At 50.0% G+C, this 24,552-nt stretch overlaps 1 protein-coding gene across 3 annotated transcripts in view; it reads right to left on the bottom strand.

The window, feature by feature from the left end:
- ADA (adenosine deaminase) overlaps nt 1–24,033 on the bottom strand; it is a 31,952-nt gene extending 7,919 nt beyond the window's left edge. For 2 of the 3 annotated variants that reach the window (XM_049869849.1, XM_049869851.1), the window contains exons 1-3: nt 23,852–24,033; nt 8,624–8,685; nt 1,715–1,837 (exon numbers count right to left, since the gene is read on the bottom strand). In XM_049869849.1, coding sequence (XP_049725806.1) covers nt 1,715–1,837; nt 8,624–8,685; nt 23,852–23,884 — 218 coding nt within the window. In that variant the 5' untranslated portion in view covers nt 23,885–24,033. Of the gene's footprint in view, nt 1–1,714; nt 1,838–8,623; nt 8,686–19,298; nt 19,564–23,851 lie in introns of all 3 variants that reach the window. The other variant, XM_049869852.1, reaches the window with a different exon arrangement.
- Nucleotides 24,034–24,552: the final 519 nt, after the last annotated feature.

Genomic DNA, 24,552 nt, shown 5'->3' with positions numbered 1-24,552 from the left:
ATGGCACCTCCGCCATTCCCTACGCCTTCCCCTAAGCTTTATCTTTCTTTGTAGCCTTATCTCCACTCGGCATTATATATTGTATGTTTCTCCATTAGCTGATTTTCTGTCTCCTCTACTAGCATGTAGGCTTCAGAAGGGCAGGGACTTGTTCATCTACCTCTGCGCTCAGCCGAGGACAAAGCCTAGGACATAGTGGCCATACAAGTATTTGTGGAGTGATGGATGGTGGCTGGCAGGGAACAGAAACAAGAGAAAAGGACAGACAGACAAATCCAGAAGGAGCTCTGCAGTGGGAGAGACACCCTGGACTCAGTTATGGACTGAGTCCTGCTTCCCACACTTGCCTGCTGTGTGGCCCTCTCTGATACCTGTATCAAAGGGTTATTGTGAGGACCAGCCCAGCCGAGTTAAACCTCAAAGCACTTAGGCCAGTGCTTGGAACAGTGTAGACAAGTGTTCAAAGTATTTTAGCAGCTGTTATTAGTGAGCATTGGCTGTGGGGGAGATCGGGCAGCCAGGTGTCTGGCAAGTGAGAGATACCCTTCTCCCTGGAAGCCTCAGCTCATGGTGTCAGGGCTGAGTTCCAGGAAACAGGTCCTGGCTCCACCCCTGCCCCAGTGCTTTCCCCACTGGCTGTGCTGGGGTGGGAGAGGCCGTGGCAGCATCCATCCATCCTCGTCCTCAAAGCCTAGGTACAGGTAGTCCCCAATTTGCGATGTGTTTGAGTTAAGACGAACTGCACTTAAGACCATCCTGTTTGTTTGTTTGTTTGTTTGTTTGTTTGTTTGTTTGTTTGTTTGTTTGTTTGGTATAGCTTATCGTTAGTAATATGTATTACATACAGTGTTGCAGGACTTAATTTGCTGTTATCATTCTCAGGGTTCACTCACAGATGTTCAATTTTATGACATATAGATTTAGTTTTCTAAACTAAATCAGAGGCTTCAGTTGCTTGAAAACAGGGACCCAAACGCTGATTACTTTGCTAAAGTCAACAGGCAGGTTCAGGAAGCAGTGAGATGTTACCGTGAAATATATGAAGAAAAAAAATAAGGGACAATACAGACAACTCTCACTGATTTTTTGACTAGAAACACCATCCCCATTCCAGGGATAATCCAAACGATCCAGAACCTTCCACAAGTGGAGTTATTACTGCAACTGACAAATGCCAACGTCATCCAACTCTTCTTCATCTTTGGAGTAAATTTTTATGATTTGGGTACATTTTTATGTATGGATTAAAATATATCTGTAAGCTTATATGTAATGTCTCCAACCCCCAAAGACACATTAAGACCGGATTTATAAAGACACTGATAATAAAAGGCAATAATAATGCAAACTGGAAAAAAAAACAAAAAAGAGGTATTTGACTTACTTTGGAACTAACTTAACGACGGGGTCCTCAGAATAGAGCCCTGTCGTAAGTTGGGGACTACCTTTACTAGCATCTGTGCTCTTTGCCCTTATACTTTCTGACTTCTCTGTGGAAGTAGAAGGAATTTCAGCCCTTTGCACCCATTTCAAGAAGGGAAAACTGAAGCCCAAAAGCGTGGAGAGATTTGCTCAAGTACACACAACAGTGAGAAGCAGAGCTGGGGCTTCAGAGTGCCTCCTCCCGCCCCCACGGGCTGGGACACAGGCTTGGTCCTCCCACAGCCACAAGGACTGGTGCTGCCCCAAGGCCTGAGGGTTAGGGATAACTCACGCGATAGCAGGCATGTAGTAGTCAAACTTGGCCAGGAAGCCCGGGAGGGAGTGCGGCTTGTCCATGCCAATGATGTTCAGCAGCTCCTCCACGGTTTCGGCCGGGAGGGAGATCCCTCTCTTCCTGGGGACCAAAACAATGAAGGAAATGGAGAAGTCCAGGGCGGGCCTGACTGGGCAGCATGCAACATACTCAGGCCACAGCAGGACATGAGATCTCTCCATCCAACTCCTCCCATTGGACAGATGGGAAAACTGAGGCCCAGGCATACAGAACCAGGACTGAACCCTTCCAGTACCTCCTGCCCCCTAGACAATGACAAGTCAGCAAATACACACACATACAGACACACCTACACTCACCCCTGGTGGGCCCAGGAGACAAGTCTGTGACTTCTTCCTTACCCCAGGAGCGGGCAGAGCCAGCTGGTCCTGTGCCAGGCCAGGTGTTATCAGGGGCAATAACTGCAGCATCACAATTCCTGAGGCAGATGCCGGTGCCTGGACTTCCCTCCCACCCTCAGTCTGGCCAGCACCTCAGAGAGACTTGATCGCCCCAGCATGCTGGGAAAGGGCCCAACATACAGGTGAGCTGGGCTCTCTCCGCCCTGCCCACAACCCCTCCATGCGCTGGTCCAGGCAACCACTGGGGCTTCCTTTTCCGCATTTGCATCTCAGCCTCCCCTCCCAGCCAGGGGAACCAGGAGCAAGCTCCTGTCTTGTCTACTCTCTGGCTCTGTCTCGTTTTCCCACTTCTAAGATAAAGAAACAGTAGGCAAGGAAGACCAGACATTCAAGAAATACTTTTAACATGAGGGACAGAGACCAAAATGAAAGAATAGAAGGCACAAACAGAGGGAAACACCCAAAACAAATATCCTCAAGGAGATGAGAAGATAACACATACTTGACACAAAACCAGGATGCCTTTTTTTTTTTTAACGGAACATTCAGAGAATAAGGGTTCTTGGAAATTTAAAAGAACATATGCAGCAACAGTCAGGACGCAGTTAAAGGCGTGGAAGATAAAGCTGAGACAATCTTCCAGAACGTAGAAGATTGGGAGCAAAAGGTTAAGAAAATTAGATCAAATCAAGGGGTTCAAGCATTCAAGAATGTGCAAAGCAGGAACAGAAAGTAAAGGGGAGGAAATGGCCAAATAGATAGGAGTTTGATCAAATGTGTTTAAGACCTTTAAGAGCACCTGTTATTAAACTATTAAAATGTTCCACAAAGCTCTCTGAGCATATCTCCTTCCCTGCCTGGTGGCCCCAGGTCCTGTGAGTGCCCACCAGCCTGCCAGTCGCCCACTGCACATAGCCCCTTGCCAGCCTCTAATCCCTGCAAGACACTGTGGGGAGATGGTGCCCCTGGTGTGGTCCTGACATCCAGAGGTCAGAGGTCCGAGGTCCTGTGTTCCCTGACCCACTGGCCCAGACTGAGCCTTCCAGAGTCACCCTCAAGTAGCCACCCCCAGGAACCGTGGCCTTCTGCAAACTGTAAAACCAGCTGTCCTAGAGTCAACTCCTCTTCATGGCAAACCCTGTGCTCCATAGGGTCTTCAGTGGCTGTTTTTTCAGAAGTAGACTGCCAGGCCTTTCTTCCAAAGTGCCTCTGGGTAGACTCAAACTCTAACTTTTCAGTTAGCAGCCAGGCGTGGCTTACTGTCTGCACCACCCAGCGACCCCTTCTGCAGACTGCACCACTTGTTAAATCCTGGGTTGTGGATGCCATCAGGGAGCTGGCAGGGGAGGTGACGCCCAGGACTCTGGCTCCTATATTGCCAAGTCCAGTGGCCACATCTGCCTTGGGCCCCCTGGACTGGCTCTGTGTGATTCTGCTGATGGTGTTCCTCCAACTTCCAGGACCCCACAGCTTCCTGGTGGGGCTCTTCCTTTGGACCCCTCTCTTTCAGCCTCTGCCCAGACGAGCTCAGCTCTTTTCATGGTGTTAACCCAGGATCCAGCGGTCCTCACCTTCCAGTTCTCTGCCTGTACATACCATCCTTTGGAGCCTATGGTGGTGGGCTGGCCTCTGAGCAGTGGCAGCAACCCAGACAGGCCGAGCGTCTGACACCCCTGAATGTGGTGCAGGCGTCTCCTACATGTCATGGCCAAAACTAAAGCCACCTTTCCCCTTCCCCCAAATCTCTCCTCCTCCTCCTGAGTTCCACATTTCCAGAAATGGTTCCTCCATCCAGTCTGCTGGCCAAACCCCCCGACTTCCCCATTTGCCTCCTCCACCCATAGCGAATCCCCAAGTCCTAATTATTTTGCTTCCTAAATATTTCTCAGATCATCTTTTCTTCTCCAGCGCCCCCTCCCCAGTAGCCACCAAGAGAGATCTTTTTAACCATAAGTTAGACAGAGTGGTCAGGGAAGGCCTCTCAGAGAGGGGACATTGAAGCAGAGAGGAGGCAGGGGGAGGAGGAGTCAGGCAGGGGAAGAGCCTGTGCTGAGGGCTTCAGGCAGGAAGTGGGGGGGTTGGAGGAAGGTTAGGTGGCTGGAGTTCAGAGAGCAAGGGGTCAGTGGGAGGATGAGTCAGAGAGGAAGGCAAGCCAGACTCGGCATGGACCACATCCTGAAAGCACTGGGGAAGCCACGGAAGGATCTTAAGCAGGGGAGCAGCATGAAATGATTTACCTGTTAAAAAGCTTCTGGCTGCTGCGCAGGGAAAAAATTGGAGGGAAATCAGAACACAGGACAGAGCTCACGCCCAAGGGGCCACAAAGAACACGGGAGAACCCACCAGCATCTCACAGGGGACTCGCCCCCAAAGCTGCGCAGACAGAGCTGTAAAGCACCCACCCGGTGCTCGAAGCTGTGGCTGGAAGGAGCTGCTCCTGGGCCCTGGTTCCTGCCGCCAACCACAGAAGTGGAGGCTTCTCACAGGGCCAAGCTCTGTCCTCAGATGGTCCCATTCCCTGACTCCACCACAGCCCCTGTCGGTGGAGTGTCCAGTCGACAGCCCCCCGGGTGGGTGATGCCCCCCACGAGGAGCTTGACCTCAGAGAGCCAAGGAGAGAGGACCAGCCCAGGCTTTGAGTTGGGCAGAGAAAGACTTGAATTCTTCCCCTCACCATTCTTTACCATGTCACCCTGGTAACACCTTAGTGTCCTCATCAGTAAAATGCAGATAATATTTTCTTTGAGGGGTACGAAGAGGAGCAAATGGGACTATTTACATGTTGTGGGTAACAGCAGACTCTGAAACCTGGAGGCGGGGGTTTGAATTCCAGCTCTGGTACTTAAAGGCTGTGTGACCTTGGGGAAGGTAACTAACCTCTCTGTGCTTTCCAATCCTGGCATGTTTGAGAAACACCCGATGAGGACTCAGCAAGGGGCAGGAGGAAGAAAAGAGGTCAGAGAGGTAGCGTGGGCTTTGTAGGACCTTGAGGGCCCTGTGCAGACTTTGGCTTTTACCCTGACTGAGATGGAAGTGTTGGAGGGTTTTGAGCAGGGGGTGAGCTGACCAGATTCGTTTGAAGACAATTGTTCTGACTACAGAGATATGTGGACAATGGTTGGGGGACACCTGGAGACCAGTTAGGAGGCCACTGCAATAACCCAAGTGAGTGGCAGTGGTGGCCCAGGGTGCGGACAGGCCAGATTCAGAATCTGCTTTGGAAGAAAAGCTGACAGGGTTGTGAAGGAGACTTGAGAAAGAGGTCAGAGAAGCCCTGGAGACAGCAGAATCATGGGAGCTGAAGGAAAGAGAACTGGGTAAAAACAGAGTCAACTGGGATAAGCTAAGTTCCACAGACAGAAAAGGGGCCACTAGATGTGGTCTGGGAGTGGGGGCAAGCCAGGCGCTCCCTCCCCTTCCCACTCTGGCAGGCCCTAAACCCCATGTGGGAGACCTCCCACATGTCTTCACAGGCACCCACATTCTGGGTCCAACCAACTCCAGGGCCCACCTGCCTGCTGACCTAGAGATCAAGCCCCAGCTGGTGCCGCCTCACCCCTCTCAGGCCCTGTGAGGCAACACCACTGCAGCTTGGGAAACAGAAAATGAACCCAGCCGCCCCACACTGCCGCTCCTTCCCCTTTTCCCTCCATCTCACCCTGGACACTCCAGTCTTCTTTTTCCCATTGACGAGTGCTCTATGGCCCTTTAATGAGCTTCCCAAGATTAGATATCCTCTGGGTACCTGATAAGCCACCCTAATGACCGCATTAGGGGCCCCACAGCGGTGATTGATGGCTGGACATGGGCAAAGGACAAGATAGATAAGCCAAGGAGGCTTCACCCCCCACTTAACTAGAGCCTTCATGTTATACTTAACAATAATCATGTCACTAAGTGCCGTTTATGGAGCATGTCCTGTGGGCTAGGCCCTGAGCTCAGCTTTTTGTATGTTACTTGACCTAAACCTCTACCTGGCTGGTGAAATGGTCAGGGGCAGGGACTCTGGAGCCAGATCACCTGGGTTCCAGACTCAGCCCTCTGCTTACTAAGCAAGGTACTTTACTTGTTTATGGCTCTGTTTCCTCATCTGTAAAATGGGGGTAATAATAGTGCCTACTTGTCATGGATTGAATTGTGTCCCCCCCAAAATATCTGTCACCTTGGCTAGGCCATGATTCCCAGTATTATGTGATTGTCCACCATTTTGTCATCTGATGTGATTTTCCTATGTGTTGTACCGCTATGACATGAATGAGGCAGGATTAGGGGCAGTTATGTTAATGAGGCAGGACTCAATTTACAAGATTAAGTTGTGCCTTAAACCCATCTCTTTTGAGATATAAAAGAAGCAAGCAGAGAGGTATGGGGACCTCATACCACCGAGAAAGCAGAGCCAGGAACACACATCCTTTGGACCTGGAGTCCCTACGCTGAAAAGCTCCTAGACCAGGAGAAGACTGATGACAAGGACCTTCCCAGGGCCGACAGAGAGAGAAAGCCTTTCCCTGGAGCTGGTGCCCTGAATTTGGACTTCTAGCCTCCTAGACTGTGAGATAATAAATTTCTCTGTGTTAAAGCCATCCACTTGTGGTATTTCTGCTAAATATGGTGCTTGGCACACAGCAAATGCTAATACTTACATAGTTAAATAAAGATTAAATCAACAGCTGCTTCCTAGGGCATAAAAAGGTCATTGGAAGTATGACAAAATGGAGAAAAGTATTTGCCAGAATTCTCTCAGGGAATTGGAAGAGGTGTTCCTGAGAATTGTGGGTAAACATCTGAGAATCCCTAATTCTCTCTTTTTTTATGTAGTATTTATTGTTTTTTCAGTGGAGGTTTACACAGCAGTTTAGGTTCCCATTCTACAATTTCCACACATGTTATTCAGTGACATTAGTTGCATTCTTCTCAATTTGTGAACATTCCCATTATTTCCGTTCTGGTTGTTCTGTTTCCATTAATCTACTTTCCCTGCCCCCTTACATTCTCATCTTTGTTTTAAAGTAATTGTTGACTGTTTGGTCTCATATAGGTGATTTTTTAAAGGAGCACAGTGCTCATGGGTGATAGTCTTTGTTTTGTGAGCCAATTTGTTATTTAGCTAAAAGGTAACTCCAGGGGCTAGTTTCCAGTTCAAGTTTGAAAGAGAATCTCAGGGCAGTAGTCTTGGGTAGTCCTCCAGTCTCAACCAGTCCAGTAGGTCTGTCTTTTATTTTTTTTTAGGAATTTGGGGTTCTATTCCACATTTTCTCCCATTCTATCAGTGTCCATCTATTGTGGCTCTGATTAGAACGCCTAACCCTTCTGAGGAGCTGGTGTCCGGATAACAGAGGGGATTCTGGTTTATGGAGCAGAGTGTTCAAATTTAAGTCTAAAGCTGAACTGCTTAAGACGATGAGGGAGAAGCTGAATCCTTCCACCTCCAAAGTAGGTGCTGAGCAAACAAGTGAAGAACACTGGTCTGCTGAGGGCTCTGGCAGAAGGGCCCCTACCTGCCAGCCAGCTCTGGTGGAAGGCCTTGTTCTCGCCCTCAAGTTACAGAGGCCACAGTCATATCAAGGAAATGATACAGTCAGGATCTGAACCCAGGTCTACCGGACTCCAAAGTCCCTGCTCCAAAGTGCTATGGACCCTTGAAGTCTAGAGAGGAAGGGGACCAACCCCCCTACTAGGGAGAGCTAGGGACCATTTTGGCCACCAGCATGTGGTGAGAGCTGAGGCAGGAAGTGTGTCCTCATTTGGAAGATGCAGACATTTGGGCCAAGGATGGCAAAATCACTTCTGCATGTCACCAAGCAGTCATTACCACAATGATATAGTGAAAACTTTGGGGGTCAGACAGTCCCAGGTTTAACTCTTGATTCTACTACTTACTTGTGTGGCCTTGAACAACCATCTCCACCTCTTTGAGCCCATTTCCTTCTCTGTAAAATGGAAATAGCAATACCCCCCTCTTTGTGTTGTGAAGGGGTTAAGTGTGCTGAGTAGGAGATGCTCAGGAAATGGTACCTGACATCCCATGTGTCACCTGCCACGGGCTCTTGATGAGTCAAAATCCAGTGCCTGGCTCAGCTCTGGGAACTACCATGCTCCTGTGTGGTGTGTGTGTGTGTGTGTGTGTGTGTGTGTGCGTGTGTGCATGTGTGCGTGTGGTGTGCGTATGTGTGTATGGTGTGCATGTGTGTGCGTGCATGCTGCATGCGTGCGTGTGCGTGTACGTGTGTGTGTGTAGGGGCAGAGGGCCAGAAGCTCAGGCCTGGCTCACCTGACAGCAGGAAAACAAGGGCCAACAGAGGATCTGAAGGCAGAGGAGTTGGGCTGTGGGTCTCCAGCTCACAGCTGAGGTCTCCTCATCCCCACAGAACCACCTTCTTCTAGCCAGGAGCTGGCTTGATTCCCACAGGGGAACAAGAGGAAGGAGTAGCAACCCTGGGATTTTCTAGAGGCTTCTGGATACCACCCAAATGCTGGGGAGGAAGACTGTAACTTATGGACTTACTTGCCGTAGTATAAGATGGTTTCAGGCTTGATAGCTCCGTCTAGGTGGACATGGAGTTCCACCTGCAAGGGGGCAGAAGAGGGAGAGAGAGAGAGAACACCCTGTGAATGCCTGAAGGACCTCTCGGAGAGTTAATGTTAACCATGATAATGATTAACCACTTACTGGACACTTAACAAATATGCGTTACCAAACTCTTTACATGCACTATCTTGTTTAACCCTAGTCTGTAGGGTAAGTTCAATTATTAGCCCTATCTCTTTCAAAGTAGAGGACCCCGAGGTTCAGAGAGGTTAAATAACTTATCCAAGGCCACACAGCGAGTAATGGAAGTGGTAACCCAGCCCAGCGGCTTTGCCCTTAACCCCAGCTGGTGAGTGGCAGAACCGGAATTCTAACTCAAGCTCTATTCTGAATCTTGTGCTCTAAAGCACCAGGCCTGCCATGGTCCTGTGGGACTGCCGAGCCCGAGCCACCACGCAGGCACATCCTGCCCTCAAACAGTTCACTCAACAAAATCCAATTTTAACAACAAGGATTGACCACAGACTTCCTGAATAAGTATTTGTTACGTATTTCGAAATCAGGATCCATTTTTGAAAGCAGGTGTTCCTTGAGCACAGCCTATCAGGAGTTGATATCAGGCAATACAAGATCTTTCTAGCACTCTGAAAAGGAAATAAGGCACTTGGCCATCTGATTCTTGGCCATCGTCTCCTACGGCTTGAGAGTTTGACAGCAGGCTTCACTCCCAGCTCTGCCCCTCTCTGGCTGTGTGGTCTTAGATGAGACATTGTATCTCTCTGAGCCTGGTGCCCTCAACTGAAAAAAAATGAGATATTACCGCCTCCCTGTCCAAGGGCAGTTGTAAGGATCAGTAAGACAGAGTAGGTGGACACAATCCAAGGGAGACAGCCCCTGCCTCCCAGCCAGGGTGTTTACTGGGGGCCCTCCCAAGAGGCATGGCAGGCTCTGGGAGACCGCAGGGAAAAGGACTTTGCCATCCGCCTGTTCCAGCTCATGAGGAAAGCTTTCTCTGGGCCTGGGGCAGATCCAGAAAACTCAATTGATATCTTCGCAGGGCCTTCTCGGGAGCACGGGGGCCTGAACGAGTGAGCTGGCTGTGCTGGCTGGGAGACAGTAGCCTGGAAGCTGCTGGCCCAGGGACATCCTGGGAGCCCCCATGAGAGCTGCTTCTGACAGAAACCCAGGCCGAGCCCATGGAGCCCAGCCAGGAACAGATACCAACCCCTCCTACCAGCAGGACTCAGAGTAATCAGACCTCCTGAGGCCATCCAGCTGGCAGGGGCATAGCAGCCCACACCAGGCTCTGAGTCAAGTTAGCAGTTGGATTCCCTGACAAAATGAGCTCAGTTCCCCACTCTGCCAAGCGGCCAGTGTTCACTGGGGGCTCAAAATAAGCTCAGCATTGGAGACACTGAAGCTTACTGTCCGAAGAACTGCCAGCCAGCTGTGTGACCTTGGGCAGGTAACCTCAACTCTCAGGGTCCCTGTTTTCTTATCCTTAACCTCACCTGGCTATAGTGAGGACCCAGCCAGAGAGGTGGGGTGGCATGTGGTTAGAGTACCAACTGCCAGCCTGACTGGGCTGGCATCCCAGCTCCTCCACTCACTCCCTGGGTGACCTTGAGAAAGTTACTTCACTTTCTGTGCCTCAGTGACCTCATCTGTGAAATGGGAAGCTAACATGCCTTCCTCCTAGGGCTTCCCGAGGGTTAACCACATCAATGCATGTAGAGCACTTAGACTAGCACTTGGCACATAACGAATGAACTAAGGGTTTGTCATTTGACAGAAAAATTTGAGCCTTTACTGGATGCTAGGAATAGAAACTAGGAAAAGGGGCAAAGTCCTGCTCCTGTGACACAGTCGGGCAAAGGAGAGGGATATTAAGCACATGTGGCACTGATAAATGCACAATCGCAAACCAAGATAATGCCTCAGAAAGCACAAACAGTCCTACGGAAGAGGGTAACAAACAAAAAACCCAACCTGTCTAGAAGGCCAGCAATGGCTTCCCTGAGAAAGCAGGGCTTGGGCTAAAATCTGAAGGCTAAAGAGGGACCAGCTAGGCAAAGGTGAGGGTAGGAAGGAAGGCACGGTAAATATTCTAGGCAGAGGAAACAGCACGTGCAAAGGCCCTGTGGTGGGAGAGAATACAGTGCCTTGAAGGAACTGAAACATGGGTTCAGAGAAGGAAGGGATCATGGGACTGCAGTGGCTGCAGGGGCCACCCATTCAGGGTCCTGTGGGCCATGAGAAGGAGTCAGGCTTTCTCCTGAAAGCACAGAAAAGCCATTAAAGGGTTTGAAGCTGGCAAGAAAGAAGGAACAACGATTTGTAGCAAAACCAGTTTATAGGCTACTGCAGGCAAGTCTATAAGAGGTGATGCCAGCTCAGGCCAGTCCGAGAAAAACAGGTATCAGGAATAATGCTTCAGGGTAGGCCTGGGTGACAGTGATTCCTACCCCTTGAGATAGAGAGCTCTAGAAGAAGACCAAGTCCTAAGGGTGTGGGGTGGGCAGGGGCTGCAGAAAGAAGGCCCGATTAATTTGGTCTTAGTTATGTTAAAGAAGATGCCTTTGAGACGACCAAATGTAAATGGACAGAGACAATCGGATACCCGGGTCTGGAGCTCCGTGGAGAGGTCCAGGTTGAAGATATAAGTACAGGTGAGAACTGAAGACGTGGTCTTTATTGAGCTCTCCTAGGGCCAGAGCATCGAGGGGGAGGAGGAGTGGGCCTAGGATGAACCTTGACAAGCACCAGCACTCAGTGGCTTTATGGGAGAATGAGCCTGCAGAAGAGCCAGGGGAAGAGTGGTCAGAGGGGCGTGTGGTATGCAGAAGGCAAGGGGCCATCAGGGTTCAAAAAGAAGGGTTGGTCCACTGTGCCAGGTACCACTAGAAGTCAAGGAATAGGGGGACAGAAACATGTCCATTGGGCCAAGAGATCCATAGGACACAGGGGACCTTGAAAGAGTGGTTCTCAACTCTGGCTGCCCATTAGGAGCACCTAAGAACATATTTGTCTTGGAAGAAGCACAGCCAGAATTCTCCTTAGAAGCAAAGCAAGGATGGTGATTTGGACATATTATCAGGAGACCAGCCCCTGAGAAAGACATTCGTGCTTGGTAGAGGGTCAGTGAAAAAGAGCAAGACCCTCAATGAGATGGATTGACACAGTGGCTACAACAATGGGTTCAAACATAGCAATGTTGTGAGCATGGCACAGGACTGAGCAGTGTTTTGTTCTGTTGTGCACGGGCTCGGTATGAGTCGGAACCGACTCCACGGCACGGAACAACAACCACAAGAAACTCCTGAGAATCACGATGACTGGATCCCACCCCAGATCAATGAAACCACAAGCCCTGGGGTTGGAGCCTAGGTATGGGCAATTCATTTTTTTATGTTTTATATTATTTTATTACTGTACTTTAGATGAATGTTTACAAAGCAAACAAGTTTCTTATTAAACAATTAAAACACATATTGTTTTGTGACATGGGCTGCCAACCCCACTACATGTCAACACTCTCCCTTCTCGAACTTGGGTTCCCTATTACCAGCTTTCCTGTCCCCTCCTACCCTCTAGTCCTTGCCCTTGGGCTGGTGTGCCCCTTCAGTCTCATTTTGTTTTATGTACCTGTCTAACCTTTGCTGAAGGGTGAACCTCAGGAGTGACTTCATTACTGAGCTATAAGGGTGTCCTGGGACCACAGTCACGGGGCTTCTCCAGTCTGTGTCAGACCAGTAACTCTGGTCTTTTTGTGTGTGTGTGTGTGTGTGAGTTAGACTTTTGTTCTACATTTTTCTCCAGCTCTGTCCAGGACCCTCTATTGTGATCCCTGTCAGAGCAGTCGGTGGTGGTAGCTTGGCACCATCTATCTAGTTGCTGGACTCAGTCTGGTAGAGGCCATGGTAGTTGTGGTCCATTAGTCATTTGGACTAATCTTTCCCTTGTGTCTTTGGTTTTCTTCATTCTCCCTTGCTCTAGATGGGGTGAGATCAGTGGAGTATCCTAGATGGTTGCTCACAAGTTTTAAGGCCCCAGACGCTACTCACCATAGTAGAATGTAGAATATTTTCTTTATAAACTATGTTACGCCAACTGAGCTAGATGTTCCCCCAGACCATGGTCCCCACCATCCTCAGCCCAGCAATTCGGTCCCTCAGGGAGTTTGGTTGTGTCTATGGACTTTGTCGGGTGTGGGCTTTTTTTTTTTTTAATTGAACTTTAGATGAAGGTTTATAGAACAAACTAGTTTCTCATCAAACAGAACACACATTGTGGTATGACATTGGTTAACAACCCCATGACATGACAACACTCTCCCTTTTCACACCTGGGTTCCCTATTACCAGCTGTCCTGTTCCCTCCTACCTTCCAGTCCCTGCCCCAGGGCTGGTGCATCTCTTTAGTCTTGTTTTGTTCCATGGAACTGTTGAATCTTTGGCTGAAAGGTGAACCTCAGGAGTGGCCTCATTACTGAGCTGAAAGGGTGTCGGGGGCCATACTCTCAGAATCTCTCCAGTCTCTGTCAGGCCAGCAAGTCTGGTCTTTCTTTTTGAGTTGGAATTTTGTTCTACGTTTTTCTCCAGCTCTGTCTGGGACCTTCTATTGTGATCCCTGTCAGAGCTGTCAGTGGTGGCAGCCGGGCACCACCTAGTTGTACTGGAGTCAATCTGGCGGAGGCTGTGGTAGGTGTGGTTTTTTAAGTCCTTTGGACTAATCTTTCCCTTATGTCTTTAGTTTTCTTCGTTCTTCCTTGGTCCCGAAGGGGTGAGACCAGTAGAGTATCCTAGATTGCCGCTCACAGGCCTTTAAGGCCCCAGACACTACTCACCAAAGTAGAATGTAGAACATATTCTTTATAAACTCTGTTATGCCAGTTGAGCTAGAGGTTCCCTGAGACCATGGTCCCCACAGCCCCCAGCTCAGCAGTTTGGTCCCTCAGGTCCATGTGTCTATGGAGCTACCATGGCCTTGCCTTGTACAGGTTGTGCTGGCTTCCCCAGTATTGTGTACTGTCTTACCCTTCACCAAAGTTACCACTCATCTATTGTCTATTAAGTGTTTTTCCATCCCCCTCCCTCCCCTCCCTCGTAATCATCAAATATTGTTTCTTTTTGTATGTAAACTTCTTCATGAGTTTTTACAGTAGTGGTCTCATATAATATTTGTCCTTTTGTGACTGACTTATTTCACTCAGCATAATGCCCTCCAGATGCATCCATGTTAAGAGATGCTTCACAGATTCATCATTGTTCTTTAGCATTGCGTAATGCTCCATAGTGTATATGTATCACAGTTTGTTTATCCATTCATCTGTTGCTAGGCATCTAGGTTGTTTCCATCTTTTTGCTATTGTGAACAATGCTGCAATGAACATGGGTGTGCATATGTCTATTCGTGTGACGACTCTTATTTCTCTAGGATATATTCCTAGGACTGGGATTGCTGGATCAAATGGTATTTCTATTTCTAGCTTTCTAAGGAAGTGCCATATCGCTTTCCAAAAATGTTGTATCATTTTGCATTCCCACCAGCAGTGCATAAGAGTTCCGATCTCCCTGCAGCCTCTCCAACACTTGTTATTTTCTGTTTTATTGATTCGTGCCAGTAATGCCAGGGTAAGATGGTATCTCATTGTGGTTTTGATTTGCATTTCTCTGGTGGCTAGAGATTGTGAGCATTTCTTCATGTGTCTGTTGACTGCTTGAATGCCAGCCACTTGAATGTCTTCTTTGGTGAAGTGTCTGTTCATTTCTTTTGCCCGAGTATAGGTATTATTGAATGTGCAGCCAAGGTTGAGAACCTTTGCCTTAGAGGAACCTTCCCGAGACCTGAGGGGTAAGAAATAAGTGGGAGCAAGAAAATGGAGCATGTAGACTATTCTTGCCAGAAGTTGGCCCCTGAAGGAGTGGAAAGGGCCTGGGAGGAGGCTAGAGGTAGATTCAGGTCAAGGGAATCTTGTTTCTTTTTAAAGTTAAATGCTGATGGCAATGACTAGGTTGAGAGAGAAGAACTGCAGCAGGTTACCAAGAAGGTAGGAGGGGATTAGAATGCAAAAGCCAGGCTTGGCCTGGGAGCCTCTGAGAGTAGAAGTCAGGCAGTAAAGTCAGCATGGACATCTGGGTGCTGTATGCCCCCAGGATGGGTGGGGGTGCTGCATGGCTCCTTCTGTTTAAAGTATTTCCTTGTCAAAGCAAGGCTTTCCAGAGCTCTCTCTCCCCTCTGGCATAGCAGCTGGCAGTGTTCAGGATGGTAACTGTCCCATGTGCTTAGGTCCTTAACTCCCTATGATGAGCAGAAACTCTGCTGAAGACTCGTGATGGACAGGCAGTGTGAACAAGAATTATGCAAACCTATGAGGCTTTAATGGAGACCCTGGGTGGCGCAAACAGTTAACTGAAAGGTTGATAGTTTGAACCCATCCAGCAGCTCCGTAGGAGAAAGATTTGGCAGTCTGTTCCTGTAAAGACTACAGCCTAGAAAACCCTACGGGGCAGTTCTATCCTGAAATATGGGGTCGGTGTAGTCGGAATCCACTCGACGGCATGTAACAACATGATGCTTTGTTGGACTCCCTGGGTGGCACAAAAAGTGAAGCGCTCAACTACTAACTGAAAGGTTGGCGGTTTGAACCCACCCAGAGCCTCCTTGGAATAAAGGCCTGGCAATCTGCTTCAGAAAGGTGACAGCCTAGAAAACTCTATGGAGGGCAGTTATACTCTGCAATACATGGGGGTCGCCATGAGTTGCCGTTGACTCGATGGCAACTGGTGTGTGTTTTTTTTTTTTTCCTTCTTTTTTGAAATGATGCTTTAGGCCACTTAGATTTGGGGAATGTTTGTTACCACAGCACAATGGAGGCTACGCTGTCTGCCAACTTCTGAACTCATCAGTACAAGCTGTGATGAGAAATTGAGCCAAGTGCCATGAGGGGGAGTGGGGGAGTACAGGGGAGGGTGGAGACCCAATTTGGAAAGAATGCCCAGAAAAGATCACTTTGAGGAGGAGACATAGAAGGGGAGCTAGCCAGGGAGAAAAAAGAAGGAAGGAGAGCGAGAATGGTTTGAGGCAGAAGGAACTACTCGTGCTAAGTGTCTGACTCAGAAAGAGTCAGGAGATTGGAGGGGTTAGTGATGAAAGATGAGTCCAGACAGAAAGTTGGGGGGCGGGGGGCAGTGGTTACCCACTGAAGGATTTTAAACAGGAGAGCCACCTTTTCAAAATCTTTCTCTGGCATCTGTGTGAAGAGCACATTGGAGGAAAGACGGAACAGAAGACAGAGAGCTAACGCAGTAGTCCAGATGGGAGACAAGTAACATGTGGTTGTTACTTGGTGCAGGTCAGACCCAGAGTAGGTGCTCAGCATTAGCTAAACAGCACAGCAGGGCATGGAAGGAGGGCCCGAGAGGATAGGTGGGGTATGGGAGGCAAGAGCACCTCTTGGGAGAGGAAAAGCAGAACCAGCCCACCCACTATGCCCTACAGGTCTTACCCTTCCTCGGGGCTTCCTGAGAAGCTTGCCTAGATAAGTTTTAGGAGCCACCTCCTCAGGCCGCCCAAGCTCAGGCAGGCCTCCCGCTGAAATTTCCAGAAAATTATAACTACCTGTGTCAGCCTAGCCCAGGTGATAATGGGGTGCAAGCTTGGAGACTGGGGTGATGACCTTGTTCTGCTGGCCCCATTCAGGGAGAAGAAACAGCCTGTTGAATATCCACTATGAACTAGACCATTTACATTTATTATCTTGTTTTAGCCTTACAGCCAGTAAGGCAGGGACTTTACTCTCATTTTACAGGTGAGGAAACTAAGGCTCAAAGAAGTACCCAAGGGCACAGAGTCAGTCAGTGATGGAGATGGGATTTGAATGTAGGTGTAACTCTTAAACTCCTAACCACCATACTATCCTGCCTCCCTTAGGCCTAGTATATTCTCAGACATGAACAATAACTAACAACTATCATTATCACTGATTGAAGATCTACTGTCAGATCCTTCATCTCATTTAATCTTAACTTCTAGGCAAGATCCACATTAGCCCCATGTTGCAGATAGGGAAATGGACTTCCCAAGCTCAGCTCAGGGCTCAGTGACCTGCCCAGGGTTACGCAGATTGATGGTGGCAGAGCTGAGCTGGAACCCAAGTCTGTCCATCTCTAAGCCCCAGTCCTGCCCACAGGCCTCATCACCTCTCTGGCCATTATGGACTCTTCTCACACACTTGCCCTCTACGGGGGCTGACTCACAGCCGAGCGTCTACCAGGAAATCCTCCCAGATCTGAACAGGAAACATCTTCAGTTACCAACAAACATTTACTAAGCCTCCACCATGTGCCAGGCAAGGGGGAGGCACTAGAGCAAAGCACTGAATAGCCCTTGTTCTCAAGAGACTCCAGCCAGGCAGGTGAATCCTGGGATGTGTGTTGACTCACCCAAGGTTGCATGCAGTCAGTGGCAGAATCAGGACAAGGACCCAGGTCTTGGACACCTGGGCCAGATACTCCCGGACCTGTCTTACGCTCACAGCTGAGAGAATGAGCAGGGCCAGCCACCTCTAAGGCATACCCTGAATCAGGCTACTTCTCCCCAAGGCTCTCTGGGCTCCAAATAGGTTGCTGTTTGGTTTTCATCCCAATGACATTCTTTGTTCATTTGCTTAACATTTTGTTCATTTGCTGTCTCCCCTACTAGTAGTCCCCTTGAGAGCAGAGACCTTGTCTGTGTTGTCACTGCTGTTTCTCCAGTGCCTAGGACAGTACCTGGCACAGGAAAAAGGGCTCAGGATGTGCCGAATGACCAAGTGGCTGTTTTCTGCCTTCCCCTGTCCTATGCCAGGAACGCTGGGTCCCCTCCTTGCTGCAAGGAGGGGGCTGATCTATCCCCCCCTTGATTCTGACAGAGAACACAGACAGAGCAGAGTGGCTGCATGACTAGCCCCCAGAGCCTTGGCACTGTGGCCACAACCTGGATGGCCACAGCTGTCCACAGCCAGCCACTTGTCCCTTCCCTTCCTAGTCCTGGCTCCTGGCAATGTGCTAGGTCAGGAAATGGAGTGGCCTTTGGTCTGGGACTGACAACTGTTCCAGCCACACCTCCTCCAGGAAGCCCTCTGTGCTCAGTCCCACCTAGTCTCCTGACCTTCTGAGGGGCAGGGTGGAGGGGCTGGGCATTCCCTCGGTGCCCCCTCCTGACTCAGGGCCTGGCTGACTGTGAACTTCCTCAGAGGTCTTTCTGGAAGACAAAGTGTGTCTTAGCCAGAGGGAAACTCTGTGGGGCAACAATGACCTAAGCACTTGGCCCAGTGATCATCCTTGTTTTTTGCTGAGAAAACTGAGGCTCAGCAGAGTGAATAATCACCATCCAGTGATGGTGGCATTGATCAACAGCAGCTATCTGTGACGGCGCGCCCCTGGGCAGGCCTGCACTTGGTGCTTTATGTGAAGTAGGTAGGCATACAAGACCCACTTTATGGATGGGGAAACTGAGGCACAGAGCAGTTAAGTCACTCACTCAAGCTGGTAAGTGGGGGAATCAGGACTCAGTCCTGCCTCCACTAATGTCCAGGTTTAAACCCCTCAGCCCTTCTGCCTCCCTGGTCAACAGGGCCCCAGAGTTTACCTTTTCCTTCCCCCTCTGCTGTTCTGGGGTCTCAGACCCCCTAGGAGTAAAGGCAAGGCTGCCCCCAACACCCTGGGTAAACACAGATTCAAACCCTACTTTGCCAGAGGGGCCCAAAGTCAGGCCAAGGTCCTAACCTTCCCCACCCCAGGGGTCACCATAGGGACCCCCTCAGGGCAATGAGAAAGGTGGTGAGTCTCTCCCAACTCACCAGGCTCCCTGCCACCTGGGCTGAGCCCACCCTGTGGTTGGGTGTGGTGCAGCAGAGCCTTGAGGCCCCGCCTCCCCTTCCTCACTGTGTGACCAGACACCTTGCTTCCCCTCTGTGGTACAATTTCACCTCCGTCAAATGTGAAAGGCTTAGATGGAACAGAATCTCATTCCACCCCACCCCAGCAAGGCCCCCCCAACTGACACGTGAGTCATAACGGGTTAAGACGGGCTCTTCCCAGGGGCACTTTTGTTTAACAGGTGGCACTAGTAACCGAAAAACACCAAAACCCAAAGAAGTGCTCGTGATGGGCTTTGTGGCAGGAAGACAGTGCAGGTGGGAGAGCTTCCCAGAGTCCACCCAGCAAGGACATGAACACCTGGGGCCCTGCCCTGGGCCAGCCAGTGCATCAATCAACACTTCAATATCTCCCGTGACCTTGGCTTTTATCATGGGTTTTATCATCTCATTTCACACAGGAGGAAAGCAGGGGTTCAGGGACGTACAGTCATCCACCTGAGGTCTCATTAAGTAGCGAGGCTGGGATTCAACCCCAATCTGTCTAAGGCTCAAGGCTACCCTGGGCTCCATGTGCCCTCCCTGATTCTAACTCCTCCCACTCACCGCCTTTTTTTGTACAAAGTGGGAATGGCAGTTTAGCAAAGCTGTGAACAGCATCGGCGTTGGCTTTAGCTAAATCCGGGTTCAAGTCGAGCTCTGCAACTTTCTGGCTGTGTGACTTTAGGCAAGTTCTTTCCCCTCTCTGGGCCCATTTCCTCCTGCATAAATAGAGATAAAAATAGGACCTACCCGAGAAGGCTGTTGTGGTCATTAAATGAGTCACTATATGCAAAGCAGTTAGAACAGTGCCTGGTAGGGTGTAAACGCTCCAAGATGAGAAAGAAATGGATGTTGGTGATTTAGCCCCAACTCTCCTCTGCATCAGAGGGGACACTTTGGAAGTTGTGCTGTTCCACCTGGGCCAGTCCATTCTCCAATCTACAGCTTCCAGGCACTCAGAATTTGTGTGGCCTTTGGCAAGTCATTTGACCTCTGTGGGCCTCAGTTTCCTTATCTGTGAGTAGAGAAGATACTTGCTTGGTAGAGTTGTCCAGAAGATTCTGTGAGATAAAACACCTAAGGCACCTGAGACCCCAAAACACTCACATGGCAGCCATTGCTTTTATTGTTACAACCACAGGCCTGTGATCAGTATTGCCCTTTGGAGTGCCAGGCAATTCTCCAGCCCTGAATCTCCTAGAACAAACTAGTAAGGACCACCGCCCACCTTCCTCTCTACCCAACAGATGCTCAGGAAGCATTTGCTGGAATGACACAATCAAACCAGGTGGGCAGCTACCTAGGACCTTGCTACTCAAAGTCTTATCTGTGAACCAACAGCCTCAGCATCACCTGGGAGCTTGTCAGAAGTACAATGGTATGGACTGAATTGCGTCCCCCCAAAATATATGTTGTAAATCCTAATCTCTATGCCTGTGGTCATAATGCCATTTGGGAATGGGTCGTCTTTGTTATGTTAATGAGGCAAGATTAGTTGTAGGGTGTATCTTGAGCCAATGTCTTTTGACACATAAAAGAGATTAAACAAGCAAGCAAGAGAAGCAGAGATGGGGGAAGAGAGATAACAAGCCACATGAAGACTGTCCAGGAGCAGAAGCTGAAAGCAACAGGAACCTTCCTCCAGATCGAATAGAGAAAGTAACCCTTTCTCTAGAGCTGGTGTCCTGAATTAGACTTCTAGTCTCCCAAACTATGAGAAAATAAATTTGTGTTTGATAAAGCCATTCACTTGTGGCATTTCTCTTATAGCAGCTCTAGGTATCTAAGACACGCAGCATCTCAGGCCCCACTCAGACCTTCTGAATCAGAGCCTGAACTTTAAGAGAAGTCAGCTGATGGGAGTGCACACTGAAGTATGAGAAGCAATGGCCTGCTCTGCCTTCTTAAAGCTGGTCAGGTCCTGAGCCTCACCTGGTAGTAGGTATGAGAGGCCAAAGAACCAGCAAAAGCCCCTGTCCCAGAGAGGCCTGCACCTGGGTCACCAGCACCTGAAGCCTGAACCTTTCTGCAAAGGTAGTTCAAGAAATCTGGTTAGAGGCATGGGGTGTTGAAGCCACCTCCCCTAGGTTCAGATCCTGGGTGGCTACTTCTTAGCTCTGTGACCTCGGGCCTAATCAACCACTGTGTGCCTCAGTTTCTTCAGCTGTAAAATGGGGATAACACCACCTACCTCACAAGATTGTTGACAGGATCAAATGAATGAAGGTAATATGTTTAGAATGGTGCCTGGCACAGAGCAATCAATACTCTATAAGCTTCAGCTATTAATACTAATAGTTATAATTGTTATCCAGCCCACCCATGGGAAGATAGGGAGTTATGTCTGGTCACAGTGGCTCTGAGGCTCATGCTTCTTCCTGATACCCCTGCCAGCTCAGGCCAATTCCCTCCTCATGATAATATGAAATTGATCACGTAGCGGGTGACCCTCCCCTTCCACTCTCAGGCATCTCCTGGCTGAGCAGTCAGGGCACCACTCCACAGGTGTGGAAACTGAGGCACAGAGAGGGGAAATGACTGGAGGCTTGAATCAGGTGAGAGGATTGAACGAGGCCCCAGAATAGGGATATAATGAGAGTTCCCCAACTTATGGAGCCCTGGTGGTGCAGTGGTTAAACGAGCTTGGCTGCTAACCAAAAGGTTGGTGGTTCAAAACCACCAGCTGCTCCATGGGAGAAAGATGTGGCAGTCTGCTTCTGTAAAGATTTACAGCCTTGGAGTGAAATAAGTCAATCACAAAAGGACAAATATTGTATGAGACCACTACTGTAAAAACTCATGGAAAGGCTTATGTACAAAAAGAACCGATCGTTGATGGTTACAGGGGAGGGGTGGGGATGGAAAGACACTAAATAGACAATAGATAAGTGGTAACTGGTGAAGGGTAAGACAGTACACAATACTGGGGAAGCCAACACAACTTGTACAAGGCAAGGTCATGGAAGCTCCATAGACACATCCAAACTCCCTGAGGGACTGAATTGCTGGGCTGAGGGCTGTGGGGACCATGGTCTCAGGGAACACCTAGCTCAACTGGTGTAACATAGTTTATAAAGAAAATGTTCTACATTCTACTGTGGTGAGTAGTGTCTGGGGTCTTAAAAGCCTATGAGCGGCTATCTGAAATACTGCACTGGTCACACCCCGTTGGGAGCAAGGGAGAATGAAGAAGACTAAAGATACAAGGGAAAGATTAGTCCAGAGGACTAATGGACCACATCTACCACGGCCTCCACCAGACTGAGTCCAGTACAACTACATGGTGCCCGGCTACCACCACTGACTGCTCTGACGGGGATTACAATAGAGGGTCCTGGACAGAGCTGGAGAAAAATGTAGAATAAAATTCTAACCCACAAAAAAAGACCAGACTTATTGGCCTGACAGAGACTGGAAAAACCCCGAGAGTATGGCCCCCGGACACCCTGTCAGCTCAGCAATGAAGTAACTCCTGAGGTTCACCCTTCAGCCAAAGATTAGACAGGCACATAAAGCAAAACGAGACTAAATGGGCACCCCAGCCCAGGGGCAAGGACTAGAAGGCAGAAGGGGACAGGAAAGCTAATAGGGAACCCAAGGTTGAAAAGGGACAGTGCTGACATGTCATGGGGTTGTTAACCAATGTCATAAAATAATATGTGTAGTAACTGTTTAATGAGAAACTAGTTTGTTCTGTAAAACTTCATCTAAAGTACTATTAAAAAAAGAAAACAGGAAAAAAAAGATTTACAGGCTTGAAAACCTTATGGGTCAATACGAGTCGGAATCGACTCAGTGGCAGTGGGTCTGGGTTTGGTTTCTCCCCCTCGTAAGGTTGCTGTAGAAGAGTTGCAAGGATCAGATTGGTACATATAGAAAGTTCTACAGGACCGTTGGGGTCCCTGGGTGGTGCATACCGTTAAGCTCTCACATGACGACTAACCTAAACGTTGGCAGGTCAAACCCACCCGAGGTGCCTTGGAAGGAAGGCCTGGTGATCTGCTTCTGTAAAAATTACAGCCAAGTGCTCTGCAACACATGCAGCTGCCATGAGTGGAATCCACTCTACGGCAACTGCTCTTTTTTTTTTTTTTTTAAATAGGGGTGTCATACATTATTTATCTCCACAGCTCCTGTTTCACCCCAGGCACGAGGCTTTGCCGCTGTCTTAGAATTCGCATTGAGGAAGGTGGCTCCTCAGCCCAAGGGCAGAGGGAATCCAGAAACATTAAAAAAAAAAAAAAAATGGTTTAAAGGAAAACACCAGGCACAAGACAAAGGGTGAAGGAGGTATTGGGGGGAGCGGGGAGAGGCAGGAGCACATACCCCAGAGCAAGTGGCAGAGCATCTGGCAGGGAGTAGCTGAATCTGGCCTATGGCGGGGGCAGCAGCAGTGGAGGCCAGGCGAGGCTTGACCCTCTTTGGAGCACTTTTACACACACACACACACACACACACACACACACACACGATGCTTGATTCTTACCAACACTTGTGATGTCAGCCATCATCACTCACATACCTGTTTCTCAGAAGGATAAACTGAGGTCAATGGCAGTTCACCCGCACCCCTTTCCCTGCTTTTCAGGCTCTACTTGCTGACTTACTGTACTTGGTGGACTCCTGGGTTGCTCCCCTCCTTGGACTGCGAATCCCAGGCTGTCCCAAAGCCCGCCAAGTGGACATGGACCCTCCCTGACCCCACAGTTTCCCAAGACACCGCAGCTGGTGGGAGGAGGGACAAGGGGGTTCTCCCTTGGGGCCAGGGCCCTGAGCCCGCCCAGCCCTTCTGCCTCCAGCGTGCAGAGGGGAGCGCCCTGCTCCTATCCCTCACTGTTCTTCCCACCGGAATATTCACAAACTTGGGCTCCCTGAGCTCATAGACTATCATAATGTTGGACCACAAAGTTGCTTCCATTATGCACGACAAGCGCAAACATCGGGGCCCCATTTTACAGTTGAGGTTCAGAGAGGTCAAGCCCCCAGCCCAGACTCACACTAGCGCCTGTGATGCTAGGATGCCCATTTGACAGACAGTAAAACTGAGACCCAGGGGGCCCAAGTCAGGAGCAGAACCAGGACTGGAGGCTAGCTAGAGCCGCCTCCGGGCTCTGGACCCTTCCTGCCTCATTGTCCCTCATGAACCACCCTGCAGGTGGGCAAGGGCCTGAGCCGAGGGAAGAAAGCGCCCGCAAGAGCCCCTATCCGCTCTCAGGGTGTGGTGGAAAGGGCCCCCCAAATCCCCCGGCCAAACAAGTCGCTAGAGCCCCGGGGCCCCCGGACCCGAGCCCCCGAGAGCTTACTTTGGGCTTGTTGAAGGCGGGCGCCTGGGTCATCGTGCGAAGCGTGTGTCCCGGCGCTGTTCCCTCTGCAAAGGTCGGGGGGTCCCCGCCGGGTTCGGAGCAGGTTCTCTTCCCCGAGGGCCCGCAGTGACAGTGGCCCGCCACTGTCCACTTAACCGGGTCGAGCCCGCCTCCGCCCGGCCCGCGGCCGCTCCCGGGCCCGCCCCCGCCCCGCCCCTCGCCGGAGGCCCTCCCCGCCGGCCTGGCCCGGCCTCGCATTTCCTGGAATTCCTGCCCAGCAGCAGGAGCAGAGCCGGGCTCCTCCCGGCCTGCGGCCCCCCGAAAACTCCGGCCCTGCGACGCCGGGCTGGGCCCCACCTGTGGATTCGCGCCGGCTTCTGCCTCCTCCCCGGCCCCTCGAGCCGCATCCATGCGCCTGGTGCTACCTGGGTGCCTACTGTGTGCCAGACCCCAGCCAGAAACTGGGGGAACCGGTGAGCATCGCGACCCCCGCTCGGCTTGCATTGTGCTGGGCCAGACAGACGTTCATCAAATTATCACACAGCATTAATGTATAATTAGGGAGTCTCAGTGGGGGACTGAGGAGCCCTGGTGGCACAATGGTTAAGTGCTGGGCTGCTAACCGAAAACCGGGCGGTTTGAACCCACCAGCTGCTCCGCAAGAGAAAGACCTGGCAATCAGCTCCTGTAAAGATGACAGC

This window comes from Elephas maximus, chromosome 25 (assembly GCF_024166365.1).
Source record: "Elephas maximus indicus isolate mEleMax1 chromosome 25, mEleMax1 primary haplotype, whole genome shotgun sequence".
NCBI classification, from domain to species: Eukaryota; Metazoa; Chordata; class Mammalia; order Proboscidea; family Elephantidae; genus Elephas; species Elephas maximus.
This window is presented reverse-complemented; position numbering and strand designations above follow the sequence as displayed.